At 41.2% G+C, this 27,920-nt stretch overlaps 3 protein-coding genes and 1 long non-coding RNA gene across 4 annotated transcripts; all 4 read right to left on the reverse strand.

Moving 5' to 3' along the window:
• Positions 1-10,048: 10,048 nt before the first annotated feature.
• On the reverse strand, positions 10,049-15,208 carry LOC310879693 (NLR family CARD domain-containing protein 3-like; the record flags this gene model as incomplete). Its single annotated transcript, XM_083794501.1, has 6 exons — positions 10,049-10,698; positions 11,056-11,105; positions 11,390-11,539; positions 11,879-12,052; positions 12,489-12,662; positions 13,461-15,208. 6 exons carry the CDS (start codon positions 15,206-15,208, stop codon positions 10,061-10,063), a joined length of 2,934 nt encoding a protein of 977 aa, XP_083650627.1. The 3' UTR covers positions 10,049-10,060.
• A 280-nt stretch (positions 15,209-15,488) lies between these two features.
• Positions 15,489-21,087, reverse strand: LOC310879749 (uncharacterized protein; the record flags this gene model as incomplete). The annotated part of the gene is made up of 8 exons (XM_083794576.1): positions 15,489-15,534; positions 16,751-16,858; positions 17,274-17,381; positions 18,004-18,117; positions 18,575-18,682; positions 19,304-19,417; positions 19,875-19,982; positions 20,972-21,087. The coding sequence occupies 8 exons, from the start codon at positions 21,085-21,087 to the stop codon at positions 15,489-15,491; spliced, it is 822 nt and encodes a 273-aa protein (XP_083650702.1).
• A 467-nt stretch (positions 21,088-21,554) lies between these two features.
• On the reverse strand, positions 21,555-24,315 carry LOC310879751 (uncharacterized protein; the record flags this gene model as incomplete). The annotated part of the gene is made up of 4 exons (XM_083794581.1): positions 21,555-21,702; positions 22,532-22,645; positions 23,103-23,210; positions 24,200-24,315. The coding sequence occupies 4 exons, from the start codon at positions 24,313-24,315 to the stop codon at positions 21,555-21,557; spliced, it is 486 nt and encodes a 161-aa protein (XP_083650707.1).
• Positions 24,316-24,824: 509 nt separating this feature from the next.
• LOC310879694 lies at positions 24,825-27,546 on the reverse strand. Its single transcript, XR_014571030.1, has 3 exons — positions 27,443-27,546; positions 25,760-25,873; positions 24,825-24,930 (listed from the first exon to the last, which is right to left on the reverse strand). It is a non-coding gene; the product is annotated as an uncharacterized lncRNA (long non-coding RNA).
• Positions 27,547-27,920: the final 374 nt, after the last annotated feature.

The raw sequence follows: 27,920 nt of genomic DNA on the forward strand, positions 1-27,920 counted from the left end.
AAAAAAATAGCAGACCTACAAGCTCATAGCGCGCCACTCGGTGGCGCGCTATGAGCTTGTAGATCTGCTATTCTTTCAATAGCTAAAGCATAGCATAATGCTAACACCAAAAGGGGTTCCCGCCCAAAATCCTCCCCAATGTTGTTGTTAGTTTTACTTAAGTAAATGTATGTAGGCCCAGGCCGTAGCGTAACGGTCTGGGCACCGGACTGGTAATCCAGTCGCAGTGTGCCGCGGGTTCGACTCCCGGACCCGACACGGCCTTTACTGCATGTCATCCCCCCATCTCTCTCCCGTTTCCTGTCAGCCTACTGTCTGTCCCTTCAAAAAATCAATAAAAGGCGTAAGCCGCAAAAAAATATCTTAAAAAAAAAAAAAAGTAAATGTATGTATACTACAATGTAGATGTACTCTGTTTGGTAAACGTCCCAGGCCATATATTTCAGATATTCCCCACATTTTTTTATTTGGGTCCGTTGGCCATACGCTGGTATCAAGTGGTTCAAAGTTTTGTGATTGACTAATATAGAACAAACGCCGTAAAATCCTCAGTGTTCATGTATTATTATTATTATGTATTTACACTAGAGTTTTAACACTGGGGATTTGTACTGTGTACAATATAGTGGAGAGAGAGAGAGAGAGAGAGTGAGTGAGAGTACTGGGCGCTGTTCCAAGGACAGCACATCTATCTGTCAACATCCAGAGCTCATTTTGACCACCGGGTTAAGTGTATCACAGGCAGCTAGGGGACTGTTTTCCACTGGGTTGTGTATGAGTTAGCCTGGGGTCTACCTATGCTTTCTATGGCACATATAGGCAGCTACGGCAGGATCCGCCGGGAGAATCTAGGCAGCTGCACGACATGAGACTAATTAATTAGAGCGACAGAGAGAGGTGTGTGTGTGTGTGTGTGTGTGTGTGTGTGTGTGTGTGTGTGTGCGCGTGTGCGTCAATTTAACAAAGGTGCAGACGATCAGAAATCAGCAGAGAGTGATCGACGTTTGCGCTACTGTATGCCACTATTGAAGTATCCCCAATACAGTATATCAAAGATCATAATCCTTAAAGCCTTGGCCTGGAGAGAGGTCATCAGGTGGTCCCCAGCCTTACTTTTCTCTTATGCCAGAGCCTTGTGTGTTCTTGGGGGATTGCAGGCACTGAGAGGTCTCTAGGACTGTGGTTTGCTTCCTGCCTATAGGTGCAGTGTGCATGCATGCATCCGTCCTAGTCCACACTTGGTCTTTCTCTGGTGTTTTTGAGTCAAGGTGGGGTTGTTTGAGCCTTCTCTGCGTCTGTGTTACTCACTGTCTTTGTCGTTGCCGCTGAATCTGTCCTAGCGAGTCTCTCTTCCTCCCCTCCTATTATTGCTAATGCTAATTTGCAATTTGGAATGAATGAATGAAGACAAAACATAACACCTTTACTCTCACGGCATGATCTCGGTATGATTTTCACATACAGTCAAGTCTAATAACGTCTGGCTCTTTCCTCTTACAATGCATAATCTATGAAGCTATTACGAGATGTGGAGAGGCTGTTTTATCCCAAAATAAAGCGGGAATGAAGAACTTCCCTATGTCATGTTTCCACAAACTCAGACTCACTTATCATCGGTATATAACTGCCTTCTGTGTATTTGCCAACGGGTCAAATTAAATCAAACAAATTAACGAGATAATAAGGAAGTGTTGTGTAAGACGTTGACTGCAGTCCCTTGTTCTGTGTCTCAGCGCAATAATTCGCTATAACTTCGTTTTTTGGGGTTGGGGACAGGTGCCATAAGGACACTTGGAGTTTCAGTGTATTTGCCACAGGCCAAATTAAATCAAACAAATTAAGGAAGGGTTGTCCAAGACATGACTGCCGACTCTTGTTCTCTTTCAGCTCAATTTGAGAAGTTAAATCCAGGCATTATAAGGACACTTATGGTCGGTTGCAACAACATAGTTTAAAATTTTAAATTGGATTAAATCATGGTTTATCTAAATCCTGTTGCACCAAATTTTAAACCTGGTTCAAATCTAGTTCACATTTAATCCTGGTTCAATTTAAACCTTTGGCAATCTCCGTTTAATTTCCACCACTAAATTGCATTCAAATATATACATTTTTTAAGTCAAAACTGGATTTGTTATATTTAAACCTCTCCGGGATGAGGTTTATGTCTGTCTCATTTTGATTGACAGCATATTTGCACATTTTCACTGGGTGTGATTAAAGAGTTTCTTGCAGGAAAATTCAAGACAGGATTTTTATAATAAAGAGTTTTCCCAGCCAAGCAGACTTACACAATCTGTCATCTGTCTCCATGGGAGTGAGCTGCTGTGCTGTGCCCCTTTTGTGTAGTATTTCCACTCCCCATCATTCTTCCACTCCCCTCAGAATTTACAGTAACTCATCGTAATTTACAATTTAGGCATTTATCAGACGCTCTTGATCCAGAACGACTTACATTTAAGCAAAAACAAAAGCATGGCATACATCACATATATAAAAAGTAGTTATCATGAATCATGTATAAACCAAGAACGTAACAGTGGAGTATATATGTCAGCTATACATACTATACTATATTATATATTATACAATACATGTGTACTATAAAGTGCTATGACTACATAAAATGCAGTGATGTCTAGTGCTGTTACGTATAACAAGCTATAACTCTGTCTAAAATACTATCTAAGTCTAAATAAAGTGCTATCTAGAATCTACAGTAACTCATCGTACAAAGGCAATCCATGTGTACAATTAAGATGTGCAACATGTCTTCGACTGATTATAACCTACTTTTTTTTTTCTAACCCTAAATCAGACTCAGGATTAATGTAATCCATGTCGGTGCAATCCTGAGCAGAGTACAAGGCAATGGCAGTGTACAGACTGATTAACACCAATCCTTACGTTTAGGATTGTTAAAGTAAATGTCCGTAAATTACAAATATACTTGAGTAAAAGTAAAGTAAAATATATTGGTATCAAAATGTACTTAAAGTACCAAAAGTAAGGTACTAATTATAATGCAGCATGTCCCATTTGTCATGTTAAAAATGTAACAAGTGTATTTGTACATTGCAGTATTGATACTTTTACTTAACCCATTGATGCCTGAGGCCGAATCTGGGAACGCCTTCTAGGGCCTAACCTAAGGTTTCTGAAAACCTTCAAATTCTGATGATTTCTTTTTAAATAGTTATGTTGCTACATGTATAGCAATAGCTGATGAGACACAGAGAGCGCGCCGGCATCAAGGGTAGAACAACGTATACGTTGCAGCAGGCGTCAATGGGTTAAGTATAACCACCACTAATCTCTTGTCATGTCTGAAGTCTGAACATGTACACCCCTTGGATAGTATATGTTGTCTGTCAGACTCCCATTCATCTTTCAAAGAGCTTTAGTCCTTAAATGGTTATTCTCTCGTTCCAAGCATTTCATATAGTTATGGGCTTTCAGTAAAACATTATCTATATTCCTGGTGACGTGAGAACAGAAACAGACATTCTCCATTTCATCTCAGTATGGGTCCACCCTGGAGCATAGAACGTGAGTGAATAGAACCGTCTTGACGATGAAAATTTGTCTCAGAAATGTTTGGTAGACCGGTACTGTGTGTCTTTGGCCTTTGTTGGCTTCAATCGCAATGTAACGAAACTGAAGCTCTGTGGTGTGGTGGCGTAGGCTATAGGGAACTCTGGAACTGAAGCTCTGAGTGGTGGTGTAGGCTAGGGAACTCTGGAACTGAAGCTCTGAGTGGTGGTGTAGGCTATAGGGAACTCTGGAACTGAAGCTCTGAGTGGTGGTGTAGGCTAGGGAACTCTGGAACTGAAGCTCTGAGTGGTGGTGTAGGCTATAGGGAACTCTGGAACTGAAGCTCTGAGTGGTGGTGTAGGCTAGGGAACTCTGGAACTGAACCTCTGAGTGGTGGTGTAGGCTAGGGAACTCTGGAACTGAAGCTCTGAGTGGTGGTGTAGGCTAGGGAACTCTGGAACTGAAGCTCTGAGTGGTGGTGTAGGCTATAGGGAACTCTGGAACTGAAGCTCTGAGTGGTGGTGTAGGCTAGGGAACTCTGGAACTGAAGCTCTGAGTGGTGGCGTAGGCTATAGGGAACTCTGGAACTGAAGCTCTGAGTGGTGGTGTAGGCTAGGGAACTCTGGAACTGAAGCTCTGAGTGGTGGTGTAGGCTATAGGGAACTCTGGAACTGAAGCTCTGAGTGGTGGTGTAGGCTAGGGAACTCTGGAACTGAAGCTCTGAGTGGTGGTGTAGGCTATAGGGAACTCTGGAACTGAAGCTCTGAGTGGTGGTGTAGGCTAGGGAACTCTGGAACTGAACCTCTGAGTGGTGGTGTAGGCTAGGGAACTCTGGAACTGAAGCTCTGAGTGGTGGTGTAGGCTAGGGAACTCTGGAACTGAAGCTCTGAGTGGTGGTGTAGGCTATAGGGAACTCTGGAACTGAACCTCTGAGTGGTGGTGTAGGCTAGGCAACTCTAAGCACTCCTAGTAGGGTTATCCCGATCCGATCACGTGATCGGAAACCGGGGCCGACCGGGGCCGACTAGGATATCCCTAGTAACAATATTATATCCATAGCATGATATTAGACTGGATATCATGCTATCGTGTGTACGGGTGTACGTGTGTGCGTCAATTTAACAAAAGTGCAGACGATCAGAAAGCAGCAGAGAGTGATCGACATTTGCGCTACTCTATGCCGAATTGAAGTGGACTCGGCCCCAGACTTTTTTTTCTCTCCCTGGAAATAAAAACGTCTGGGTTTCCGAGGCTACCCGGTCATTAACATATCTCCATTTCATGAAAGACCGCCTTAAATTAGTGCCATCACTTGTCATAGTTTCGAAAAAATATTCTCAACGGTCCTGATCAACAACAATAACGGAGAACAGAGCGACATGGAGGCTGCCATGACTCCCCATAGACAATGCATTGTGCCTCAAGAAGCCCTGAGAAGCGTTATTAGAGTTATATTTGTGACTACATTTTACTGAGCGACATTGGATTTATTTATTTATTTATTTTATGTCATCATGAAAGCAGGGAAACATAGCTTCAAATTGACATATTGGTTGTTCAGTTTGACCCACCAGTTTTGTAGATATGGTTTATGGCTTATAGAGTAATGTCTTGCAGAAAAGAGCGAGTTGAGAAAACAGGCTTGAAAGGTTCACTTCTCTCCAACATTACACCTAGCTACATGTTTAAGCATTTATTTCATATTTACATATCGATTTCACCTTTGACACTTATTTCAGACATGCTCTAGTATGCGCAATGGCAGGCTCTCAGTCAAATCTGTTCCGGTCGCGTGGTCCAAACGGGTGACGTGTTTAATAATCAACACGATCAAAGTCTTCACTATCAAACTCCCCATCCGGTGCAATACAGAAAGGATACATCGGACGCTATTTTTCACAATCTGTCCGTTCTAGTTCTGTATCCTAGAGATGCCCTTCTCGGGTGGGCACCCATAGAACCATGTATCAGGGTCAAGAGCTGAGGAGAGGGCCCCTCGGTGGGCACCCATAGAACCATGTATCAGGGTCAAGAGCTGAGGAGAGGGCCCCTCGGTTCCCATGCTTGCATGTACACTTAAAACGTTCGCTCTTTATTGGTCATGAAGGCAGCGGTCGCTCCATGCTTTTTACAGCTTACAGTAGACAGTGACCCGAAAGAGGCCCCGCTCCACTTCCCAGGACCACTTGTACAGTACAGACTCTTAAAAACTGATGTTAAGTCAATATAGGAGTTATATATATATATATATATATATATATATATATATATATATCATTAGGGTTCCCCGAGTTCTCATGAGCCCCATGCACATGTAACGCCCAGGGTTCGAGCTCAGGTCTCCCACGTGAACGTCCAATATCTTAACCACTAGACCAAAGGGACATCGCTGTCTATGGACCGGGGGAGATATTAGACTTGTTCAGGCCATCAGGCTGAGGCTCTGAGACACTATATACAGTAAATACACTATAAAATACACTAAATGGGGCGGCAGTGGCTCAGGGGTAGAGTTTCCGGATGGGCTCCCCCAGAGTTAAGTGTCGAAGTGTCCTTGAGCAAGACACTGAACCCCTAATTGCTCCTGATGTGCTGGTTGGTGCCTTGCATGGTTTCTGCCACCATCGGTGTATGAATGTGTGTGTGAATGGGTGAATGTAATGCACAATCTATGTAAAGCGCCTTGGATAAAGGCGCTATATAAATGCACCATTTACCATTTAGATCGGCTATTTTCAGCATACAACCAAGTGTAAAATGACTTGGGCTATACTGGATCTCTTGTCCACGAGTCCTAACATGTTAGTCTAGTTTATATCTCTTGATGAAATTGTCAATATATTTAGTCTTAGTTTTAGTTATAATAGATTAGTTTTCATTTAGTTTCCATTTAGTTTTCGTCAGTGAAAAAAGGTAGTCGACGGACATTTTTCGTCTTAGTTTTAGTCAACAAAAACAACACTGCTGCCCCCTATTATAATAATAATAATAATGATAAAACTTTATTTATATAGCACCTTTCAAATTGCATTACAAAGTGCTTTACAACAAACAGAAAAATATACAGCAAAGACATTTCAATAGAAAACAAAAGCAGGAAAATAGATACTAAAATGTTAGATTGGCAGTGAAGGCTATAAAAAGTGGGTTTTTAAAAGGGATTTAAAAGAGAACACTGATTCAGCACGCTTGATGTGTAAGGGCAGTGTGTTCCAAATATCGGGTCTAGGAATTGCCCCTTCGCAATTCTCCCAATATTATCAATAACTCGGAGACAGTCCTCCGGTACGGTGCGCTTCCTGCTGCGCTGCTGCAGCTATGGAGCATTATTACAAATACAAAAGACTGTATTGTACAGGCCAGCATTAATCATATTTCTATTCAGGCCTCTCTTTTTAGCCCTGTTGTATCAGTATTATATTGTACTGCAATGCTTGTTGTTGTTTATACATTGTTTGTTTCTGTATCATGTCAGTATCATGGCCAGTATCATGTCAGTATCATGTCAGTATCATGGTCAGTATCATGTCAGTATCATGGCCAGTATCATGGTCAGTATCATGGTCAGTATCATGGTCAGTATCATGTCAGTATCATGTCAGTATCATGGCCAGTATCATGGCCAGTATCAGGTCAGTATCATGGTCAGTATCATGTCAGTATCATGTCAGTATCATGTCAGTATCATGGTCCGTATCATGTCAGTATCATGGCCAGTATCATGGTCAGTATCATGGTCAGTATCATGGTCAGTATCATGTCAGTATCATGGTAGTATCATGGTCAGTATCATGTCAGTATCATGCCAGTAACATGTCAGTATCATGGTCAGTATCATGTCAGTATCATGGTCAGTATCATGTCAGTATCATGCCAGTAACATGTCAGTATCATGTCAGTATCATGCCAGTAACATGTCAGTATCATGGTCAGTATCATGTCAGTATCATGGTCAGTATCATGTCAGTATGATATGGTCAGAATTATGTCAGTATCACCAGAGATAACTGCTGTGACATAATTTATTAATCATAATTGCTGCTTAGTCCAGCGTTTGTGCGTGTGTGCCTGCGTGCGTGCCTGCGTGCTAGCGTGTGAATAGTCTAACAACATATCCATCAATTGGAATTCTATCAGACCCTAGACACATCTAAATGGAAAGCATATGTGCAAACAAACAGTAAAATAGCTACAGGCATTCTTCCAACTATAAAACTCAACCACACCAGCTGTGCAGGCCACTGCCCAACAAGTCCAATATAAAACATCACTCACTATAATATTACAGACATAAGCTTTATCTGTAAACATTATCGGCTATTGTCAACTATTTGCACTATTTGTCATTCCTGTGTACATGTTTTGCTCAGCAGGCAGAACAATATGTTTTGACCATAATGTGTGATACGCCCTGCAGTTAGGCTATAGCCTCTTGAACATGCCATAGTGATTTAGACGTTGTTTATACGCAAGTAAGTGCTTCTTTGAGATAGGCGTGGGTCGGGGTGGTTATGACTGGACATCTAATTCAGCATCAAAGATTTTTATTTTTTCCCAACAGTCTGTTTATTGATATTTTCAAGTTTACAAAAAGGACATGAACAGGTGAACGTGATGAAAACAACTGTAAATTTCTGTTAATCAGACTTTCACAATGACAACGCAAAATGCTGTAGACACGAACATTTAAATCAAATCAAAAAGAGACAGACTTTGAAACAAAGGTGTAACATACTGTGCACTTCAGGACGGCTTTCCATAAACGTTGTTTAATCATGCAGTTATCACTTGACCAAACAATCCTGTAGTTAAAACATAAACAAAGATGATGATGAGCCATGAAGAATACAATGTGTTTAATTCAAAGCCTTATACCACCATCTAGTGGTTGCTTTGATATTGACTCATATTTCCAATACCTGCTAGAAGGGATATGCTTTCATTTTCCACACGTGTGAAAGAGTGTGAAGATTAATTTTTGAGGGGCGCTAGCCCCTTCTATATTCAGCTTTGGGGTAGATTTTTGTCCTAACACAAACATGAAATGCCATTGACAATGAATGGAGAATTATGTTTATCTGTTTTTGTTGAATGCACTAGCTAGGTTTATTACATGTCATGATTTACATTTTACATGATAAGCTTATTACCCAGGCCCAGAGAGGACGTATAAGGCCTTAGTCCTACTCCTCCTCCCAGCCAACACTCCCCACTGACAGGTAGTTACCCCCCCAGACACACCTTGGAAAGCATGATTGTCTATTTCAAACAAAGTGTTTTTTGACTGGGGGGTCACATTTTGACAGCTGGAATTTGACCCCCCAGTATTAGGATGTATTACTTAGGATGTTGATATTCATTCATCAGCCAACACTCCCCACTCACAGGTAGTACCCCCCCCTTTTGATTTACATCAAAAGGGCAGGTGAGCTCAAACCCACAATTCAACATTTTGGTTGTAAGATGTTGATATTCGTTTTGTATTCATCCTTAGGACCCCAAATCACACCTTGGAAAGCATGAGTGTCTATTTCAAACAAAGTGTTTTTTGCCTGTCATAATTTGACCCCCCAGTACTCGGATGTATTAGGATGTTGATACTCATTCATCAGCCAACACTCCCCACTCACAGGTAGTACCTGACACGTGGGAGGTTACCCTGTTGGATGTAGCGCGTGGAGGGAACACCAGGGGGAGTTAGTTTAGAGACCAGGATTACTGTATGTTTTTGTGAGGGTACCTACCCTAGGGGACACGGGGAGAACATGCAAACTCCACACAGAAAGGCCACAGAAAGTGACTGACCCCAACTGCACAAATTTACTGTACGTCCAAAATTGTATTTTTTTATAAACAGTATTGTATTCATTAAAACAGTTTAAGAGCCATAAACGTCAAGACGTCTAATTGCCAATTATGTACCGGATGCCACGGACGACAAGACGTCTTCCCTTGGGATTTTATTTTTTATCCATATTTTGAAAATTCCTCTAATCTGGTGTACAGGTGATGACATGCACAATAGAATTACAAATTATTCCTTTCTTTACAATGGGAGAATTGGCACTCAAAGCCTAAACTGGTGGCGCTGAAAGAGTTTTAATGTAACTTTGGCACAATGTAAATGCAACAGCACTGGTTACATTTTATTGAAGATATGAGTAAACATACATGAAAGGTTCAACATAAATGTGAAATTACATTTTATAGGTAAAATACAATGATTTTCAAAACCCTTCATTGGAGTAATGGAAAAGAAATTCCATTATGAATGAAACTATCCAATATTCATCTTTAAATGTTCTATCCATCCTGACAGGCACTTGGCATTGAGTTGAGGCATTACATTTAGTTTGACTCGCTTCCACACATTCCATAATTATATTATATTGTTGCAATATGGCATTGTGAGCTTGTAGATCGGCATTTATCACAATTTGCCTCTTTCTTTGAGGTATTAAAAAAAAACCATAACCAAACCATATTGATTCTGTAAACACCCCCACCACCACACCTGATTATTAAATTATGATACAACACACTGTTCGTCTTTCAACACTCTGTCAGTGCTCACAGCCTGTCTGTCTGTCCTCACAGTCTGTCTGTCTGTCCTCACAGCCCGTGTGTCCTCGCACAGAGACACAGAGGAGTCGGGGTAAATCCCAAAGCCGGCGTAGAGCGGTTCAGTGAACGTGTTCTGGAAGGTGTACAGGTGCGTCAGAGTGTCCTCTAACACTCTGCAGAAGGACAGAGTCCCAGCGGGACGGTCCAGAAACACCGCTACTCGGTTGGAGCCAGAGGGACGGATAGGAAGGTTCGTGACCTTGCTATCGTGTACGACAGAGTACGCGTCGCCGTGGCGGCCATCGCTACAGAAAAGACTCCAGGACACCTCGTTCCATCCCAGAAGACTGTCCTGGCCCTTTCCTTTCCTACCGATGACACCGAGGGTCAGTGCTATGCGAGCCCGCCCGCTCCACTCCACCTCACCATACCAGCGTCCGGCCACGCTCTCTGCACACAGAACCTGAGCCACGCTGTCGAACCGGTCCGGATGATCAGGATATGAATGAGGCTGCTCCGCCCGCGTCAGCTTCCTGTTGTTCTCAGACAGAGAGACTCCTCTGTATGCCGTGTTTATGTCCAGCGTGAGACACTGGAAATCTGATGAGAAAACAACACGGTAAACATTAAAAACATTATGGCATGCACTGAGCGACACACACACACACACACACACACACACACACTCGGCCCCCTTTTTCCACCGGTTTGTTCTAATAGGGAACCGGTTCAGTTCTTTTTGGTTCTTAGTCCATGAGCCAGAGCTATTCCACTTTTTAAGTTTTTAAGCTGCTCGATTCAGTATTTAGATATTTGATATTAATTTTAGCTGCCCCGCCCCCTTCCTATACAAACCCATTGTAGCTTCAAACACATTTTAACCATGGTAGATTCATTGAAAACACCTGTCCTTTTATATGGTGACTCATAGACAGGCAGACAGACAGACAGACTCACGTCTTGTAAGGAGTTGAGGTTTAGTCCAGTGTTCTCCTTCATGACTCACACTGTAGGAAGTAGAACAACAATGCATCAAGTAAAAACCTCCACTGTTTTAATGTCTCATATGGGCCTGTTTTAGCGGCACCAACTATTTAGGCTACTAAACACACACGTTTTGATCATTCTCCCGCAGATTTTGTCCCAACACGACGCACATTGGTACTGTGATTCAGGTGCTGTCCAGACGAGGACCTATTCTGCGTTACTCATGCAAGTATTTAGCCGATCTGCCCATTTTGTCACACGGAGACAGCGTTTTGGGGGAATAATTGGTCTATAGTCTACTCACTTGACAGTCTCCACTGCAGCAGACAGTGTTTTCTGACCAGATTCTCCTAAGTGGCTGAAGTTCAAGTCCAGCTGTTTCAGCTGGGAGGATGGGTTGGATGTCAGAGCTGAAGCCAGAGAAGAACAGCCTTCCTCTGTGACTCCTGACAACCTGCAGAGAAATACATATTTAACAAACTGCTGTTGATGTTCAAGTAGAGATCCACACAGAGAGAACACACATTCTTTACCTCAGGATCTGCAGTCTACAATGTGGACTCTTCAGTACCGCACAGAGCTTACCTCAGGATCTGCAGTCTACACTGTGGACTCTTCAGTACTGCACAGAGCTTACCTCAGGATCTGCAGTCTACAATGTGGACTATTCAGTACCGCACAGAGCTTACCTCAGGATCTGCAGTCTACACTGTGGACTCTTCAGTACTGCACAGAGCTTACCTCAGGATCTGCAGTCTACACTGTGGACTCTTCAGTACTGCACAGAGCTTACCTCAGGATCTGCAGTCTACACTGTGGACTCTTCAGTACCGCACAGAGCTGGAGCAGTTGTGATTCCTGCATCCAGATGAAACTGAGGTCCAATTCTTTCAGATGGAGAAGATTAGAGCTGAGAGCTGAGAGCAGAACTTCAAATCCTGTCTGTGTCATACTACAGCCAGCAAGTCTGTAATTACACATGAAATATTTGGCTTGAATATCAGAGTTTTGGAGTAAAGACCCCAAGAGTTGCAGGCGGGAATAATGTGAAGTAAATCATCTTCCTCCAACAGGAAGATAACCTACATGAAACAGGAAGCTGACAGACAGACAGACAGACAGATATGATCATTCCATATTTCCCAAGCAGCCATGAGGGATCACATATTGTAGTTACTGTACCGTAGCATTGACACAGATCATTCCATAGCAGCCACTGTGATCACATAGTGTAGTTTTACCGTAGCATATTGTGATGCGAGAGTGCAAACTAGACAACAAAAACTCTGACCATGTTATTATTCTAATCAGTGTGGGATACCATGGTGTCAACGTAATTCACACTCTAGACTCTACTATCAAACAACATGATAAAACAGAACTAATCAAAAGAATAATCTGACCTCAGTATCTCCAGTTCACAATTTGGACTCTTCAATCCAGCAGTGAGCACGTCCATGGATTCATCCGTTATGTCATTATAACTGATGTCCAATCCTTTTAGATGTGAAGGCATAGAGCTGAGAGCTGAAGCCACAATCTCATATTCTGGCTTTTGGAGTTTAGAGCCAACAAGTCTGTAGATGTAGATTATGTATAATCAGTGGTTATCAACACAGATTAGATCAAGTTCATGTTCAAGGAAATGAACTAAAGTGTAATGTAAATTTACAATCTAGTTGGTCAGATATTGACAGATCATATAAGAACAGGGATTCAGAAAAGACAGATAATCTGTATTAAATCCTACGGTGTGTAACTTGCATGGATCTATGATTTTTTTGTATTTATTCTTTTTACTTTGTTCTTCTCATACAGATGTAAAATGACATACCGTTACATGCCTAATTTACACGTGCACACACACACACACACACACACACACACACTCCTCTCTCTCTCTGTCGCTCTAATTAATTAGTCTCATGTCGCGCAGCTGCATCTAGATTATCCCGGCGGATCCTGCCGGGAGCTGCCTATGCCATAGAAAGCATAGGTGGTCCCCAGGCTAACGACCGGGTGATTCTTCAAAGGTTTATGAAAAACTCAGTGAAGCCCATTTTACGATAAATAATTCTGGCGACAAAAGTGTTAACACGATGGACGCCAAAAGGCCTCGTAACCCGTCAGATGACGGGTTAAGATTTAACCCCGGAGGTCGCCAAACCCGTCAGATGGCGTGTAGTAAGGGTTATATCAGTACCATGCAGCCGAAGCTCAACACTAACCTTCCATGCTGCCATGCAGGCTGCTAGACAGCGCCTACGTTCTATCACTAATCACTATTTGAGACCTGATTAATATTGAATATTTTAAGTTAACCATGATTTGTACTGATACTGTTCAGTGTGACGGTAGATTGATTGACTACTAACCGAGCCTTTCTGTGGTTCCTCACAGCTGGGATCAGACAGAAATTCCCCCATCCTGACGTATTGTATTTGTCCAGGTCAAACTCATCCAGAACCTTCTCTGACGTGATGAGCATGAAGGCCAGAGCTGAACACTGGGATGGAGACAGTTGTGTCTTTGATCTGTCCCCTGAGGTCAGGTACTGTTGGATCTCCTGATGTACTGAGTAGTCGTTCATCTCCATCAGACAGTGGAAGATGTTGATGAATCTGTCAGGAGAGAGACTTCCATCCTCATTTTTAATCTCCTTCAGGTTGTTGATGGCTCTCTGCATGCTCTCTGGACTGTTCTCTGTCTCGCCCAGCAGGCCTCCTAACAGACTCTGGTTGGACTCCAGTGAGAGGCCATGAAGGAAGCGGACAAAGAGGTCCAGGTGGCCATTCTTACTCTTCAGGGCTTTTCCCATGGCTCTCTGCAGGAAGTCATCCAAGGAACTCACATCAACTCCCAGGAATGTCTTCACTACCTCCACGTTCTTCTGTGTGAAACAGTGGAACAGGTAGACTGCAGCCAGGAACTCCTGGATGCTCAGATGAACAAAGCTGTAGACCTTTCTCTGGGATTGAACAGTCTCTTCTTTGAAGATCTCTGTGCACACTCCTAAGTACAGTGCGACGTCTTTCACATCAAGACCGCACTCTTCCAGGTCTTCTTGGTAGAACATGACGCTACCTTTCTCGAGATGTTCAAACGCCAGCATGGCCAACATCAGAAGAACTTCTGTGTCAGTCTCCTCATCATACTTCTCCTTCTTCCTCTTTGTCGTCTGGATCCAAATGAAGTAGCTATACATCCCAGTCATGTTCTTGGGCAGCTGTCCTGTCTCGTCTGTCTTCACCAGGTGATCCAGGACGGTAGCGGTCATCCAACAGAAGACTGGGATGTGACACATGATGTGGATGCTCTTTGATGTCTTCACGTGTGAGATGATTCTGCTGGCCAGGTCCTTATCATCACTGAACATCTTCCTGAAGAACTCCTCCTTCTGGGGGTCTGTGAACCCTCGGATTTCGGTCACCATGTCAACACATGCAGGAGGGATCTCACTGGCTGCTGCAGGTCTGGTGGTTATCCAGAGGAGAGCCGAGGGGAGCAGATTCCCCTTGATGAGGTTTGTCAACACCTCGCCCACTGATGATGTCACCGTGACATCAGAGAGGATGTCATTGTTGTCGAAGTGAAATGGAAACCTTCTTTCATCGAGACCATCGAAGATGAAGCCAACCTTCCACACAGCGAGATGCTCTGCTCTGACCCTCTTTAACGTTGGATGGAACACATGGATCAGTGAGAGAAGACTGTGCTGCTCATCTCTGACCAGGTTAAACTCCCGGAATGAGAAGGGAACCAGGAGAATGACATCTTGATTCTCAAAACCTCTTGCCCAGTCCAGAGCAAACTTGCGCACAGAGAATGTCTTTCCGATGCCAGCGATGCCCTTGGTTAGAACTATTCTGCCAGGGAGGAGCTCGAGGGTCTTAAAGACGGCACGGCACTTGATTAGAACGTCATGGAGGGACTTCATGTTGGAGGCGGTCTCAAGCTGCCACACCTCATTTTGGTAATTAACCCCTTCACTCTCTCCCGCTGATAGGTGGAGGTCTGTGTAGATGCTGGAGAGGGAGGGCACTTCAATGATGTATGTCGCACGATCAAGACTGTCCAAAGTGACCTTATAGACCTTTAAATCCTCCTGCAGATCCTCCAGCATATCCTCTGATATGAGAAGAGAAACAATACATGTTACATATTCAGCTTCATTCATAACTAATCTGATTTCTATAGCATATCTTTACATCAGATATAGAGGGTTTGATGAGGTCAGATCAACGGAATGTCAGAACAGGTCAGCTCCATATATGGAGATCTTAGGGTGGCAGCTTGAGCAGTGTCTTGTGTGCAGGGTTTGATGAGAAATCTAGTTTTCACTGGCTGCCGGACGCGGCTGCACTAACAAGTAATAACTTTGGGGCGTCTAGAGTTTGAATGAATCAGTCATAAGGGACTTTAAGGGAGACATCGAAGACGAGGGAGGGACTGATGGGGAAGGATCAACATGTCATGTGATGTCACACGGACTGATGGGAAATGCACGTTTTCATAGTAAATGCGACCTGCAGTCACAATAAATGGAAATCTAGAATTCATAAATGAACACTGGAATTTTTCATAATAAAGGCCCTAGAGTGCCCTGCAGATGAGAGAGATTTTACTCTGAAAAGCTCCGCCTTCCATTTCCCCCCAAAACCAGGAGGTGTAGGTTAATGTTCCATTACTACCTTGTGCTACTTCGTCTGATCTCTCTTTAGAAGTGTTAATATTCCAAACGAGATGCTTGGTTAAGTCAGAAATTAGGACAGAACATCGCCAAAGATTTGTCGGCCCGCAAAACATGTACGGAATCGATGAGCAAGGCTTTGCCTAGCCTAGGGTAGGTACCCTCACAAAAACATGCAGTAATCCTGGTCTCTAAACTACCTCCCCCTGGCCCGCTGGGGCAGGTGGAGGTGGAGGGGAAAGGAACTGGTCGGAATAACCTGTCCTTCCACACGCTCCGACCAGTCCAGCCGGGGAAAACTCTCCCCCTTCAGGTGAAAAGAAGCAGCTTGGACTCAGAGGAAGTGTAGCGCCCAGGATTACATTAGATAATTTGACACTGGGTGAAAAAATGTGTTTCAAAATCGCGGGATAAAAATGTAAGAAAACAAAAGGACTTATAAAGACGTCCCCAGATGTCTTGGGCCTCCTACGTGTACTTTAATTGGATCACATGTTTTTGTCCATAGTTAGATTTGCAGCATCAATATTTGAACACTTTTTATGGACAGTCTTACCGTGTCCACTTGTGGTTTGACCAGATTTCTTCAGTCCAGGTGTTGATGTCTCTCTGTGGTGGTTAATATATCAAATCATTAGTGCTGTCCAATGATTAGAATTTTTAATCCTGATTAATTAATGGCACGATTTGTGCAGTTAATCGTATGATTAATCACATAATAATCAAAGAAAATATTGGCTCAAACTTGAATGATAAACAGAAAAGCAGTGCATTGTGTTGTATTACGGGGAAGGATGCCTTCAAAAGGCTAGTAGTGTGCGCCCAAAGTCACGGCCAAAAAATAAATGGATGAATCCCACACGCAACGTAGGAATGGTCGGAAATCCCGGTATGCTCCCGGTCTATACCCATAGTGTGTATCTTGTATAGTGTTATAGTGTTTTATATATTTCTAGGAGGATTGGATTCACATACTTGGAGTCAGGAGGTGCAGGTTCATTACTGAAGTGTGGAGGATCATTTTTAGACTTGTCACTCTTCATAGACAGAAGGCTGGGTGTTGGAGACTCTGCTCTGTGTCTCCTTGACATTGCAACAACAAGAACAAGGAATAGTACAATAACATTAATTATATACATTGCTGCATGCTTGATATTCCATAGTTTGTTACATAAATAGATAGATATTCAATAGTTTGTTACATAAATAGGTAGATATTCCATCTTTTTGTTCATAGACACATTATTCAAAAGAACCTCATGGTGGCGCTATAACAGACATGCGTCACATTTTGTCTTGAACCACGGAAGTTCATACAATTAAACAAACTAACCTGCACGGCATTGGCGAAAGATGAATGAAAGCTTAAAATAAAACACCACTCGTCCAGGTGCCCACACGTCCCTAGGTGCTATAGTGTGTAAATAGTGTGTATATTGTACAGTGTAATAGTGTGTATATTGTATAGTGTTGTATATTTATAGGAGTTTTCACATACTTGGAGTCAGGAGGTGCAGGTTCATTACTGAAGTGTGGAGGATCATTTTTAGACCGGTCACTCTTCATAGACAGAAGGCTGGGTGTTGGAGACTCTGCTCTGTGTCTCCTTGACATTGCAACAACAAGGAATAGTACAATAACATTAACATTGATGGATAGATATTACATACAGTGTTGCATACTTAGGCAGATATGATTACATAGTTTGTTACATAAATAGATGGATAGATAATTTAATAGTTTGTTTATATTCCATAGTTTGTTGCATAAATAGGTAGATATACCATAGATATACCATAGTTTTGTTCAAGGATAGTTTGTTGCAATAACACATTTGATCCGGAGGATGTATATACTCGTCTTAATTAATTGATTACGTGAGGTGCTCTTGAAGAGTAGCTCGTCTTAAGGCGTTTAATATCGCTATAAGATTGCCTCGCTATTTTCCATTTTTGTAAGCGCTCTGGTTGCTATGCACGGTGATGATGATGTAGGTGGATACGAGCGCCCTTCACTTCACACAGGTGTGATTTTTATCTTCACATTCCGTGCTCAGCCAATCAAATCATCGCTATGTGGTACACAAAGACACAAAGCTGGACATAGGAGGGGCTAGCACCCCTCAAGAACTAACCCTAAAAGGTGATCAAACATTATGATAACCATTACATACAGTAGATACTGTATAGATAAGGAGAGACATATATCTGACAGACAGATTGACATACGTTGTGTGGGAAGGTCCAGGTTCATTACTGAAGTGTGGAGGATCATTTTTAGACTTGTCACTCTTCATAGACAGAAGGCTGGGTGTTGGAGACTCTGCTCTGTGGTGAACACGTCTGGAATCATACAGACAGAAATAGCAATACATAAACAACAGAGACAGTAATGAATAGTGCATAACAGTAGCTTGTATTCCATATAGTGCAACGGTGCAATCAAATCCCTCAAAACCAAGCTACAGTCAGCTCATATATAGAATTGTCATCAGGGTTACATTAGGGAAGCCAGTCTACTGTGTATGATCATGATCTTTCAATAGGAAATTGTCAATCCTTCATCTTTGGAAGATTATTTTTTCTTAATTCCACTATTTCACATTTTCTTCAAAACACATTGTTTGCTAACTAGTCCTACAACATTTCAGCCCTGGGGAGGCAACCCTGCCTGGCGGGGGATCTGCGCTCTGAGGAGTGCACTTTTCTAGTTTGACTATACTGTAGGTCTTGTTTTATAATGATTTACACAAGGCTGATATCACCTTGTTGTTTATATTCTATAGGAGGATTCACGTACTTTGTGTCTGGAGGTCCAGGTTCATTACTGAAGTGTGGAGGATCATTTTTAGACCGGTCACTCTTCATAGACAGAAGGCTGGGTGCTGGAGAGACTGCTCTGTGTCTCCTTGACATTGCAACAACAAGAACAAGAAATAGTACAATAACATTAACATTGATGGATAGATATTACATACAGTGTTGCATACTTAGGCAGATATTATTACATAGTTTGTTACATAAATAGATAGATAGATATTCAATAGTTTGTTTATATTCCATAGTTTGTTGCATAAATAGGTAGATATACCATAGTTTTGTTCAAGGATAGTTTGTTGCAATAACACATTTGATCCGGAGGATGTACAGTATATACTCGTCTTAATTAATTGATTACGTGAGGTGCTCTTGAAGAGTAGCTCGTCTTAAGGCGTTTAATATCGCTATAAGATTGCCTCGCTATTTTCCATTTTTGTAAGCGCTCCGGTTGCTATGCACGGTGATGATGATGTAGGTGGATATGAGCGCCCTTCACTTCACACAGGTGTGATTTTTATCTTCACATTCCGTGCTCAGCCAATCAAATCATCGCTATGTGGTACACAAAGACACAAAGCTGGACATAGGAGGGGCTAGCACCCCTCAAGAACTAACCCTAAAAAGTGATCAAACATTATGATAACCATTACATACAGTAGATACTGTATAGATAAGGAGAGACATATATCTGACAGACAGATTGACATACGTTGTGTGGGAAGGTCCAGGTTCATTACTGAAGTGTGGAGGATCATTTTTAGACTTGTCACTCTTCATAGACAGAAGGCTGGGTGTTGGAGACTCTGCTCTGTGGTGAACACGTCTGGAATCATACAGACAGAAATAGCAATACATAAACAACAGAGACAGTAATGAATAGTGCATAACAGTAGCTTGTATTCCATATAGTGCAACGGTGCAATCAAATCCCTCAAAACCAAGCTACAGTCAGCTCATATATAGAATTGTCATCAGGGTTACATTAGGGAAGCCAGTCTACTGTGTATGATCATGATCTTTCAATAGGAAATTGTCAATCCTTCATCTTTGGAAGATTATTTTTTCTTAATTCCACTATTTCACATTTTCTTCAAAACACATTGTTTGCTAACTAGTCCTACAACATTTCAGCCCTGGGGAGGCAACCCTGCCTGGCGGGGGATCTGCGCTCTGAGGAGTGCACTTTTCTAGTTTGACTATACTGTAGGTCTTGTTTTATAATGATTTACACAAGGCTGATATCACCTTGTTGTTTATATTCTATAGGAGGATTCACGTACTTTGTGTCTGGAGGTCCAGGTTCATTACTGAAGTGTGGAGGATCATTTTTAGACTGGTCACTCTTCATAGACAGAAGGCTGGGTGCTGGAGAGACTGCTCTGTGTCTCCTTGACATTGCAACAACAAGAACAAGAAATAGTACAATAACATTAACATTGATGGATAGATATTACATACAGTGTTGCATACTTAGGCAGATATTATTACATAGTTTGTTACATAAATAGATAGATAGATATTCAATAGTTTGTTTATATTCCATAGTTTGTTGCATAAATAGGTAGATATACCATAGTTTTGTTCAAGGATAGTTTGTTGCAATAACACATTTGATCCGGAGGATGTACAGTATATACTCGTCTTAATTAATTGATTACGTGAGGTGCTCTTGAAGAGTAGCTCGTCTTAAGGCGTTTAATATTGCTATAGGATTGCCTCGCTATTTTCCATTTTTGTAAGCGCTCCGGTTTGCTATGCACGGTGATGATGATGTAGGTGGATACGAGCGCCCTTCACTTCACACAGGTGTGATTCTTATCCTCACATTCCGTGCTCAGCCAATCAAATCATTGCCGTAGTCTGAAAACCCACCTATTCAGACTCCACCATGGCCCGTAGCACTTGCCCTAGCCTAGCCCCTTAGATAGCATTTTATGTCGACTTAGATAGTATTTTAGACAGACTTATAGCTCGTTAGGTAGACAGCACTAGAATTGCATTTTGTGTAGTCATAGCACTTTATAGTACACATGTATATTGTATAATATATAATATAGTATAGTATGTATAGTTGACATAGATACTCCACTGTTACGTTCTTAGTTTATACACGATTCATGATAACTACTTTTTATATATGTGATGTATGACATGCTTTTGTTTTTGCTTAAATGTAAGTCGCTCTGGATCAAGAGCGTCTGCTAAATGCCTAAATTGTAAATTGGGTACACACAAAGACACAAAGCTGGGCATAGGAGGGGCTAGCAGCCCTCAAAAACTAACCCTAAAAAGTGATCAAACATTATGATAACCATTACATACAGTAGATACTGTATAGATAAGGAGAGACATATATCTGACAGAAAGATTGACATACGTTGTGTGGGAAGGTCCAGGTTCATTACTGAAGTGTGGAGGATCATTTTTAGACTTGTCACTCTTCATAGACAGAAGGCTGGGTGTTGGAGACTCTGCTCTGTGTCTCCTTGACATTGCAACAACAATAAATAGTACAATAACATTAACGGATAGATATTATATACATTGTTGCATACTTAGGCAGATATTACATAGTCTGTTATACATAAATAGATAGATATTCAATAGTTTGTTGCATACATAGAGATATTCCATAGTTTGTTACATAAATAGGTAGATATTCCATCGTTTTGTTCATAGATAGAGATTGGATAGTTTGTTGCATTAATAAACACCACATTGTGATTGACCCAGTAGGTCACCATTCTTCACCACACATTATTCAAAATAACCTCATGGTGGCGCTATAACAGACTGCGTCACATCTTGTCTTGAACCACGGAAGTCCATACAATTAAACAAACTAACCTGCACGGCATTGGCAAAAGATGAATGAAAGCTTAAAATAAAATACCACTCGTCCAGGTGCCCACACGTCCCTAGGTGCTATAGTGTGTAAATAGTGTGTATATTGTATAGTGTTACTTATAGTGTTGTATATTTATAGGAGCTTTCACATACATGGAGTCAGGAGGTCCAGGTTCATTACTGAAGTGTGGAGGATCATTTTTAGACCGGTCACTCTTCATAGACAGAAGGCTGGGTGTTGGAGACTCTGCTCTGTGTCTCCTTGACATTGCAATGACAAGAACAAGGAATAGTACAATAACATTAACATTGACGGATAGATATTACATACAGTGTTGCATACTTAGGCAGATATTGTTACATAGTTTGTTACATACATAAATAGATGGATAGGTAGATAGATATTCAATAGTTTGTTTATATTCCATAGTTTGTTGCATAAATAGGTAGATATACCATAGTTTTGTTCATAGATAGAGAAATGATAGTTTGTTGCAATAACACATTTGATCCAGAGGATGTATATACTCGTCTTAATTAATTGATTACGTGAGGTGCTCTTGAAGAGTAGCTCGTCTTAAGGCGTTTAATATCGCTATAGGATTGCCTCGCTATTTTCCATTTTTGTAAGCGCTCCGGTTGCTATGCACGGTGATGATGATGTAGGTGGATACGAGCGCCCTTCACTTCACACGGGGTGATTTTTTTGAGTGGTGCAACCACTCCAAGGAACAGCAATGTCCGTGTTCACCTATGTGTGTGCCTCTATGTATGTGTTGGTTCATGAGCACCAGTATGACTATGACTACCGTACCAGTAGGGGCGCTGTTGTGCCAGAAACAGAGAGAGAGCGATAGTATTAGTTGCACCACTCAGTTCACACAGGTGTGATTTTATCCTCACATTCCGTGCTCAGCCAATCAAATCATCGCTATGGGGTACACACAAAGACACAAACCTGGGCATAGGAGGGGCTAGCACCCCTCAAAAACTAACCCTAAAAAGTGATCAAACATTATGATAACCATTACATACAGTAGATACTGTATAGATAAGGAGAGACATATATCTGACAGACAGATTGACATACGTTGTGTGGGAAGGTCCAGGTTCATTACTGAAGTGTGGAGGATCATTTTTAGACTTGTCACTCTTCATAGACAGAAGGCTGGGTGTTGGAGACTCTGCTCTGTGGTGAACACGTCTGGAATCATACAGACAGAAATAGCAATACATAAACAACAGAGACAGTAACGAAGAGTGCATAACAGTAGCTTGTATTCCATATAGTGCAACGGTGCAATCAAATCCCTCAAAACCAAGCTACAGTCAGCTCATATATAGAATTGTCACCAGGGTTACATTAGGGAAGCCAGTCTACTGTGTATGATCATGATCTTTCAATAGGAAATTGTCAATCCTTCATCTTTGGAAGATTATTTTTTCTTAATTCCACTATTTCACATTTTCTTCAAAACACATTGTTTGCTAACTAGTCCTACAACATTTCAGCCCTGGGGAGGCAACCCTGCCTGGCGGGGGATCTGCGCTCTGAGGAGTGCACTTTTCTAGTTTGACTATACTGTAGGTCTTGTTTTATAATGATTTACACAAGGCTGATATCACCTTGTTGTTTATATTCTATAGGAGGATTCACGTACTTTGTGTCTGGAGGTCCAGGTTCATTACTGAAGTGTGGAGGATCATTTTTAGACTGGTCACTCTTCATAGACAGAAGGCTGGGTGCTGGAGACTCTGCTCTGTGTCTCCTTGACATTGCAACAACAAGAACAAGAAATAGTACAATAACATTAACATTGATGGATAGATATTACATACAGTGTTGCATACTTAGGCAGATATTATTACATAGTTTGTTACATAAATAGATAGATAGATATTCAATAGTTTGTTTATATTCCATAGTTTGTTGCATAAATAGGTAGATATACCATAGTTTTGTTCAAGGATAGTTTGTTGCAATAACACATTTGATCCGGAGGATGTACAGTATATACTCGTCTTAATTAATTGATTACGTGAGGTGCTCTTGAAGAGTAGCTCGTCTTAAGGCGTTTAATATTGCTATAGGATTGCCTCGCTATTTTCCATTTTTGTAAGCGCTCCGGTTTGCTATGCACGGTGATGATGATGTAGGTGGATACGAGCGCCCTTCACTTCACACAGGTGTGATTCTTATCCTCACATTCCGTGCTCAGCCAATCAAATCATTGCCGTAGTCTGAAAACCCACCTATTCAGACTCCACCATGGCCCGTAGCACTTGCCCTAGCCTAGCCCCTTAGATAGCATTTTATGTCGACTTAGATAGTATTTTAGACAGACTTATAGCTCGTTAGGTAGACAGCACTAGAATTGCATTTTGTGTAGTCATAGCACTTTATAGTACACATGTATATTGTATAATATATAATATAGTATAGTATGTATAGTTGACATAGATACTCCACTGTTACGTTCTTAGTTTATACACGATTCATGATAACTACTTTTTATATATGTGATGTATGACATGCTTTTGTTTTTGCTTAAATGTAAGTCGCTCTGGATCAAGAGCGTCTGCTAAATGCCTAAATTGTAAATTGGGTACACACAAAGACACAAAGCTGGGCATAGGAGGGGCTAGCAGCCCTCAAAAACTAACCCTAAAAAGTGATCAAACATTATGATAACCATTACATACAGTAGATACTGTATAGATAAGGAGAGACATATATCTGACAGAAAGATTGACATACGTTGTGTGGGAAGGTCCAGGTTCATTACTGAAGTGTGGAGGATCATTTTTAGACTTGTCACTCTTCATAGACAGAAGGCTGGGTGTTGGAGACTCTGCTCTGTGTCTCCTTGACATTGCAACAACAATAAATAGTACAATAACATTAACGGATAGATATTATATACATTGTTGCATACTTAGGCAGATATTACATAGTCTGTTATACATAAATAGATAGATATTCAATAGTTTGTTGCATACATAGAGATATTCCATAGTTTGTTACATAAATAGGTAGATATTCCATCGTTTTGTTCATAGATAGAGATTGGATAGTTTGTTGCATTAATAAACACCACATTGTGATTGACCCAGTAGGTCACCATTCTTCACCACACATTATTCAAAATAACCTCATGGTGGCGCTATAACAGACTGCGTCACATCTTGTCTTGAACCACGGAAGTCCATACAATTAAACAAACTAACCTGCACGGCATTGGCAAAAGATGAATGAAAGCTTAAAATAAAATACCACTCGTCCAGGTGCCCACACGTCCCTAGGTGCTATAGTGTGTAAATAGTGTGTATATTGTATAGTGTTACTTATAGTGTTGTATATTTATAGGAGCTTTCACATACATGGAGTCAGGAGGTCCAGGTTCATTACTGAAGTGTGGAGGATCATTTTTAGACCGGTCACTCTTCATAGACAGAAGGCTGGGTGTTGGAGACTCTGCTCTGTGTCTCCTTGACATTGCAATGACAAGAACAAGGAATAGTACAATAACATTAACATTGACGGATAGATATTACATACAGTGTTGCATACTTAGGCAGATATTGTTACATAGTTTGTTACATACATAAATAGATGGATAGGTAGATAGATATTCAATAGTTTGTTTATATTCCATAGTTTGTTGCATAAATAGGTAGATATACCATAGTTTTGTTCATAGATAGAGAAATGATAGTTTGTTGCAATAACACATTTGATCCAGAGGATGTATATACTCGTCTTAATTAATTGATTACGTGAGGTGCTCTTGAAGAGTAGCTCGTCTTAAGGCGTTTAATATCGCTATAGGATTGCCTCGCTATTTTCCATTTTTGTAAGCGCTCCGGTTGCTATGCACGGTGATGATGATGTAGGTGGATACGAGCGCCCTTCACTTCACACGGGGTGATTTTTTTGAGTGGTGCAACCACTCCAAGGAACAGCAATGTCCGTGTTCACCTATGTGTGTGCCTCTATGTATGTGTTGGTTCATGAGCACCAGTATGACTATGACTACCGTACCAGTAGGGGCGCTGTTGTGCCAGAAACAGAGAGAGAGCGATAGTATTAGTTGCACCACTCAGTTCACACAGGTGTGATTTTATCCTCACATTCCGTGCTCAGCCAATCAAATCATCGCTATGGGGTACACACAAAGACACAAACCTGGGCATAGGAGGGGCTAGCACCCCTCAAAAACTAACCCTAAAAAGTGATCAAACATTATGATAACCATTACATACAGTAGATACTGTATAGATAAGGAGAGACATATATCTGACAGACAGATTGACATACGTTGTGTGGGAAGGTCCAGGTTCATTACTGAAGTGTGGAGGATCATTTTTAGACTTGTCACTCTTCATAGACAGAAGGCTGGGTGTTGGAGACTCTGCTCTGTGGTGAACACGTCTGGAATCATACAGACAGAAATAGCAATACATAAACAACAGAGACAGTAACGAAGAGTGCATAACAGTAGCTTGTATTCCATATAGTGCAACGGTGCAATCAAATCCCTCAAAACCAAGCTACAGTCAGCTCATATATAGAATTGTCACCAGGGTTACATTAGGGAAGCCAGTCTACTGTGTATGATCATGATCTTTCAATAGGAAATTGTCAATCCTTCATCTTTGGAAGATTATTTTTTCATAATTCCACAATTTCACATTTTCTTCAAAACACATTGTTTGCTAACTAGTCCTACAACATTTCAGCCCTGGGGACGCAACCCTGCCTAGCGGGGGATCTGCGCTCTGAGGAGTGCACTTTTCTAGTTTGACTATACTGTAGGTCTTGTTTTATAATGATTTACACAAGGCTGATATCACCTTGTTGTTTATATTCTATAGGAGGATTCACGTACTTTGTGTGGGAAGGTCCAGGTTCATTACTGAAGTGTGGAGGATCATTTTTAGACCGGTCACTCTTCATAGACAGAAGGCTGGGTGCTGGAGACTCTGCTCTGTGTCTCCTTGACATTGCAACAACAAGAACAAGAAATAGTACAATAACATTAACATTGATGGATAGATATTACATACAGTGTTGCATACTTAGGCAGATATTATTACATAGTTTGTTACATAAATAGTTAGATAGATATTCAATAGTTTGTTTATATTCCATAGTTTGTTGCATAAATAGGTAGATATACCATAGTTTTATTCAAGGATAGTTTGTTGCAATAACACATTTGATCCGGAGGATGTACAGTATATACTCGTCTTGACTCTTAATTAATTGATTACGTGAGGTGCTCTTGAAGAGTAGCTCGTCTTAAGGCGTTTAATATCGCTATAGGATTGCCTCGCTATTTTCCATTTTTGTAAGCGCGCCGGTTTGCTATGCATGGTGATGATGATGTAGGTGGATACGAGCGCCCTTCACTTCACACAGGTGTGATTTTTATCCTCACATTCCGTGCTCAGCCAATCAAATCATTGCCGTAGTCTGTGAAAACCCACCTATTCAGACTCCACCATGGCCCGTAGCACTTGCCCTAGCCTAGCCCCTTAGATAGCATTTTATGTCGACTTAGATAGTATTTTAGACAGACTTATAGCTCGTTAGGTAGACAGCACTAGAATTGCATTTTGTATAGTCATAGCACTTTATAGTACACATGTATATTGTATAATATATAATATAGTATAGTATGTATAGTTGACATAGATACTCCACTGTTACGTTCTTAGTTTATACACGATTCATGATAACTACTTTTTATATACGTGTATGTGATGTATGACATGCTTTTGTTTTTGCTTAAATGTAAGTCGCTCTGGATCAAGAGCGTCTGCTAAATGCCTAAATTGTAAATTGGGTACACACAAAGACACAAAGCTGGGCATAGGAGGGGCTAGCACCCCTCAAAAACTAACCCTAAAAAGTGATCAAACATTATGATAACCATTACATACAGTAGATACTGTATAGATAAGGAGAGACATATATCTGACAGAAAGATTGACATACGTTGTGTGGGAAGGTCCAGGTTCATTACTGAAGTGTGGAGGATCATTTTTAGACTTGTCACTCTTCATAGACAGAAGGCTGGGTGTTGGAGACTCTGCTCTGTGTCTCCTTGACATTGCAACAACAATAAATAGTGCAATAACATTAACGGATAGATATTATATACATTGTTGCATACTTAGGCAGATATTACATAGTCTGTTATACATAAATAGATAGATATTCAATATTTTGTTGCATACATAGAGAGATATTCCATAGTTTGTTACATAAATAGATAGATATTCAATAGTTTGTTGCATAAATGGTAGATATTCCATAGTTTGTTACATAAATAGGTAGATATTCAATAGTTTGTTACATAAATAGGTAGATATTCCATTGTTTTGTTCATAGATAGAGATTGAATAGTTTGTTGCATTAATGAACACCACATTGTGATTGACCCAGTAGGTCACCATTCTTCACCACACATTAT

Source organism: Protomyctophum parallelum (genome assembly GCF_964188405.1).
Source record: "Protomyctophum parallelum genome assembly, chromosome: 22".
In the NCBI taxonomy this organism is placed as follows: domain Eukaryota; kingdom Metazoa; phylum Chordata; class Actinopteri; order Myctophiformes; family Myctophidae; genus Protomyctophum; species Protomyctophum parallelum.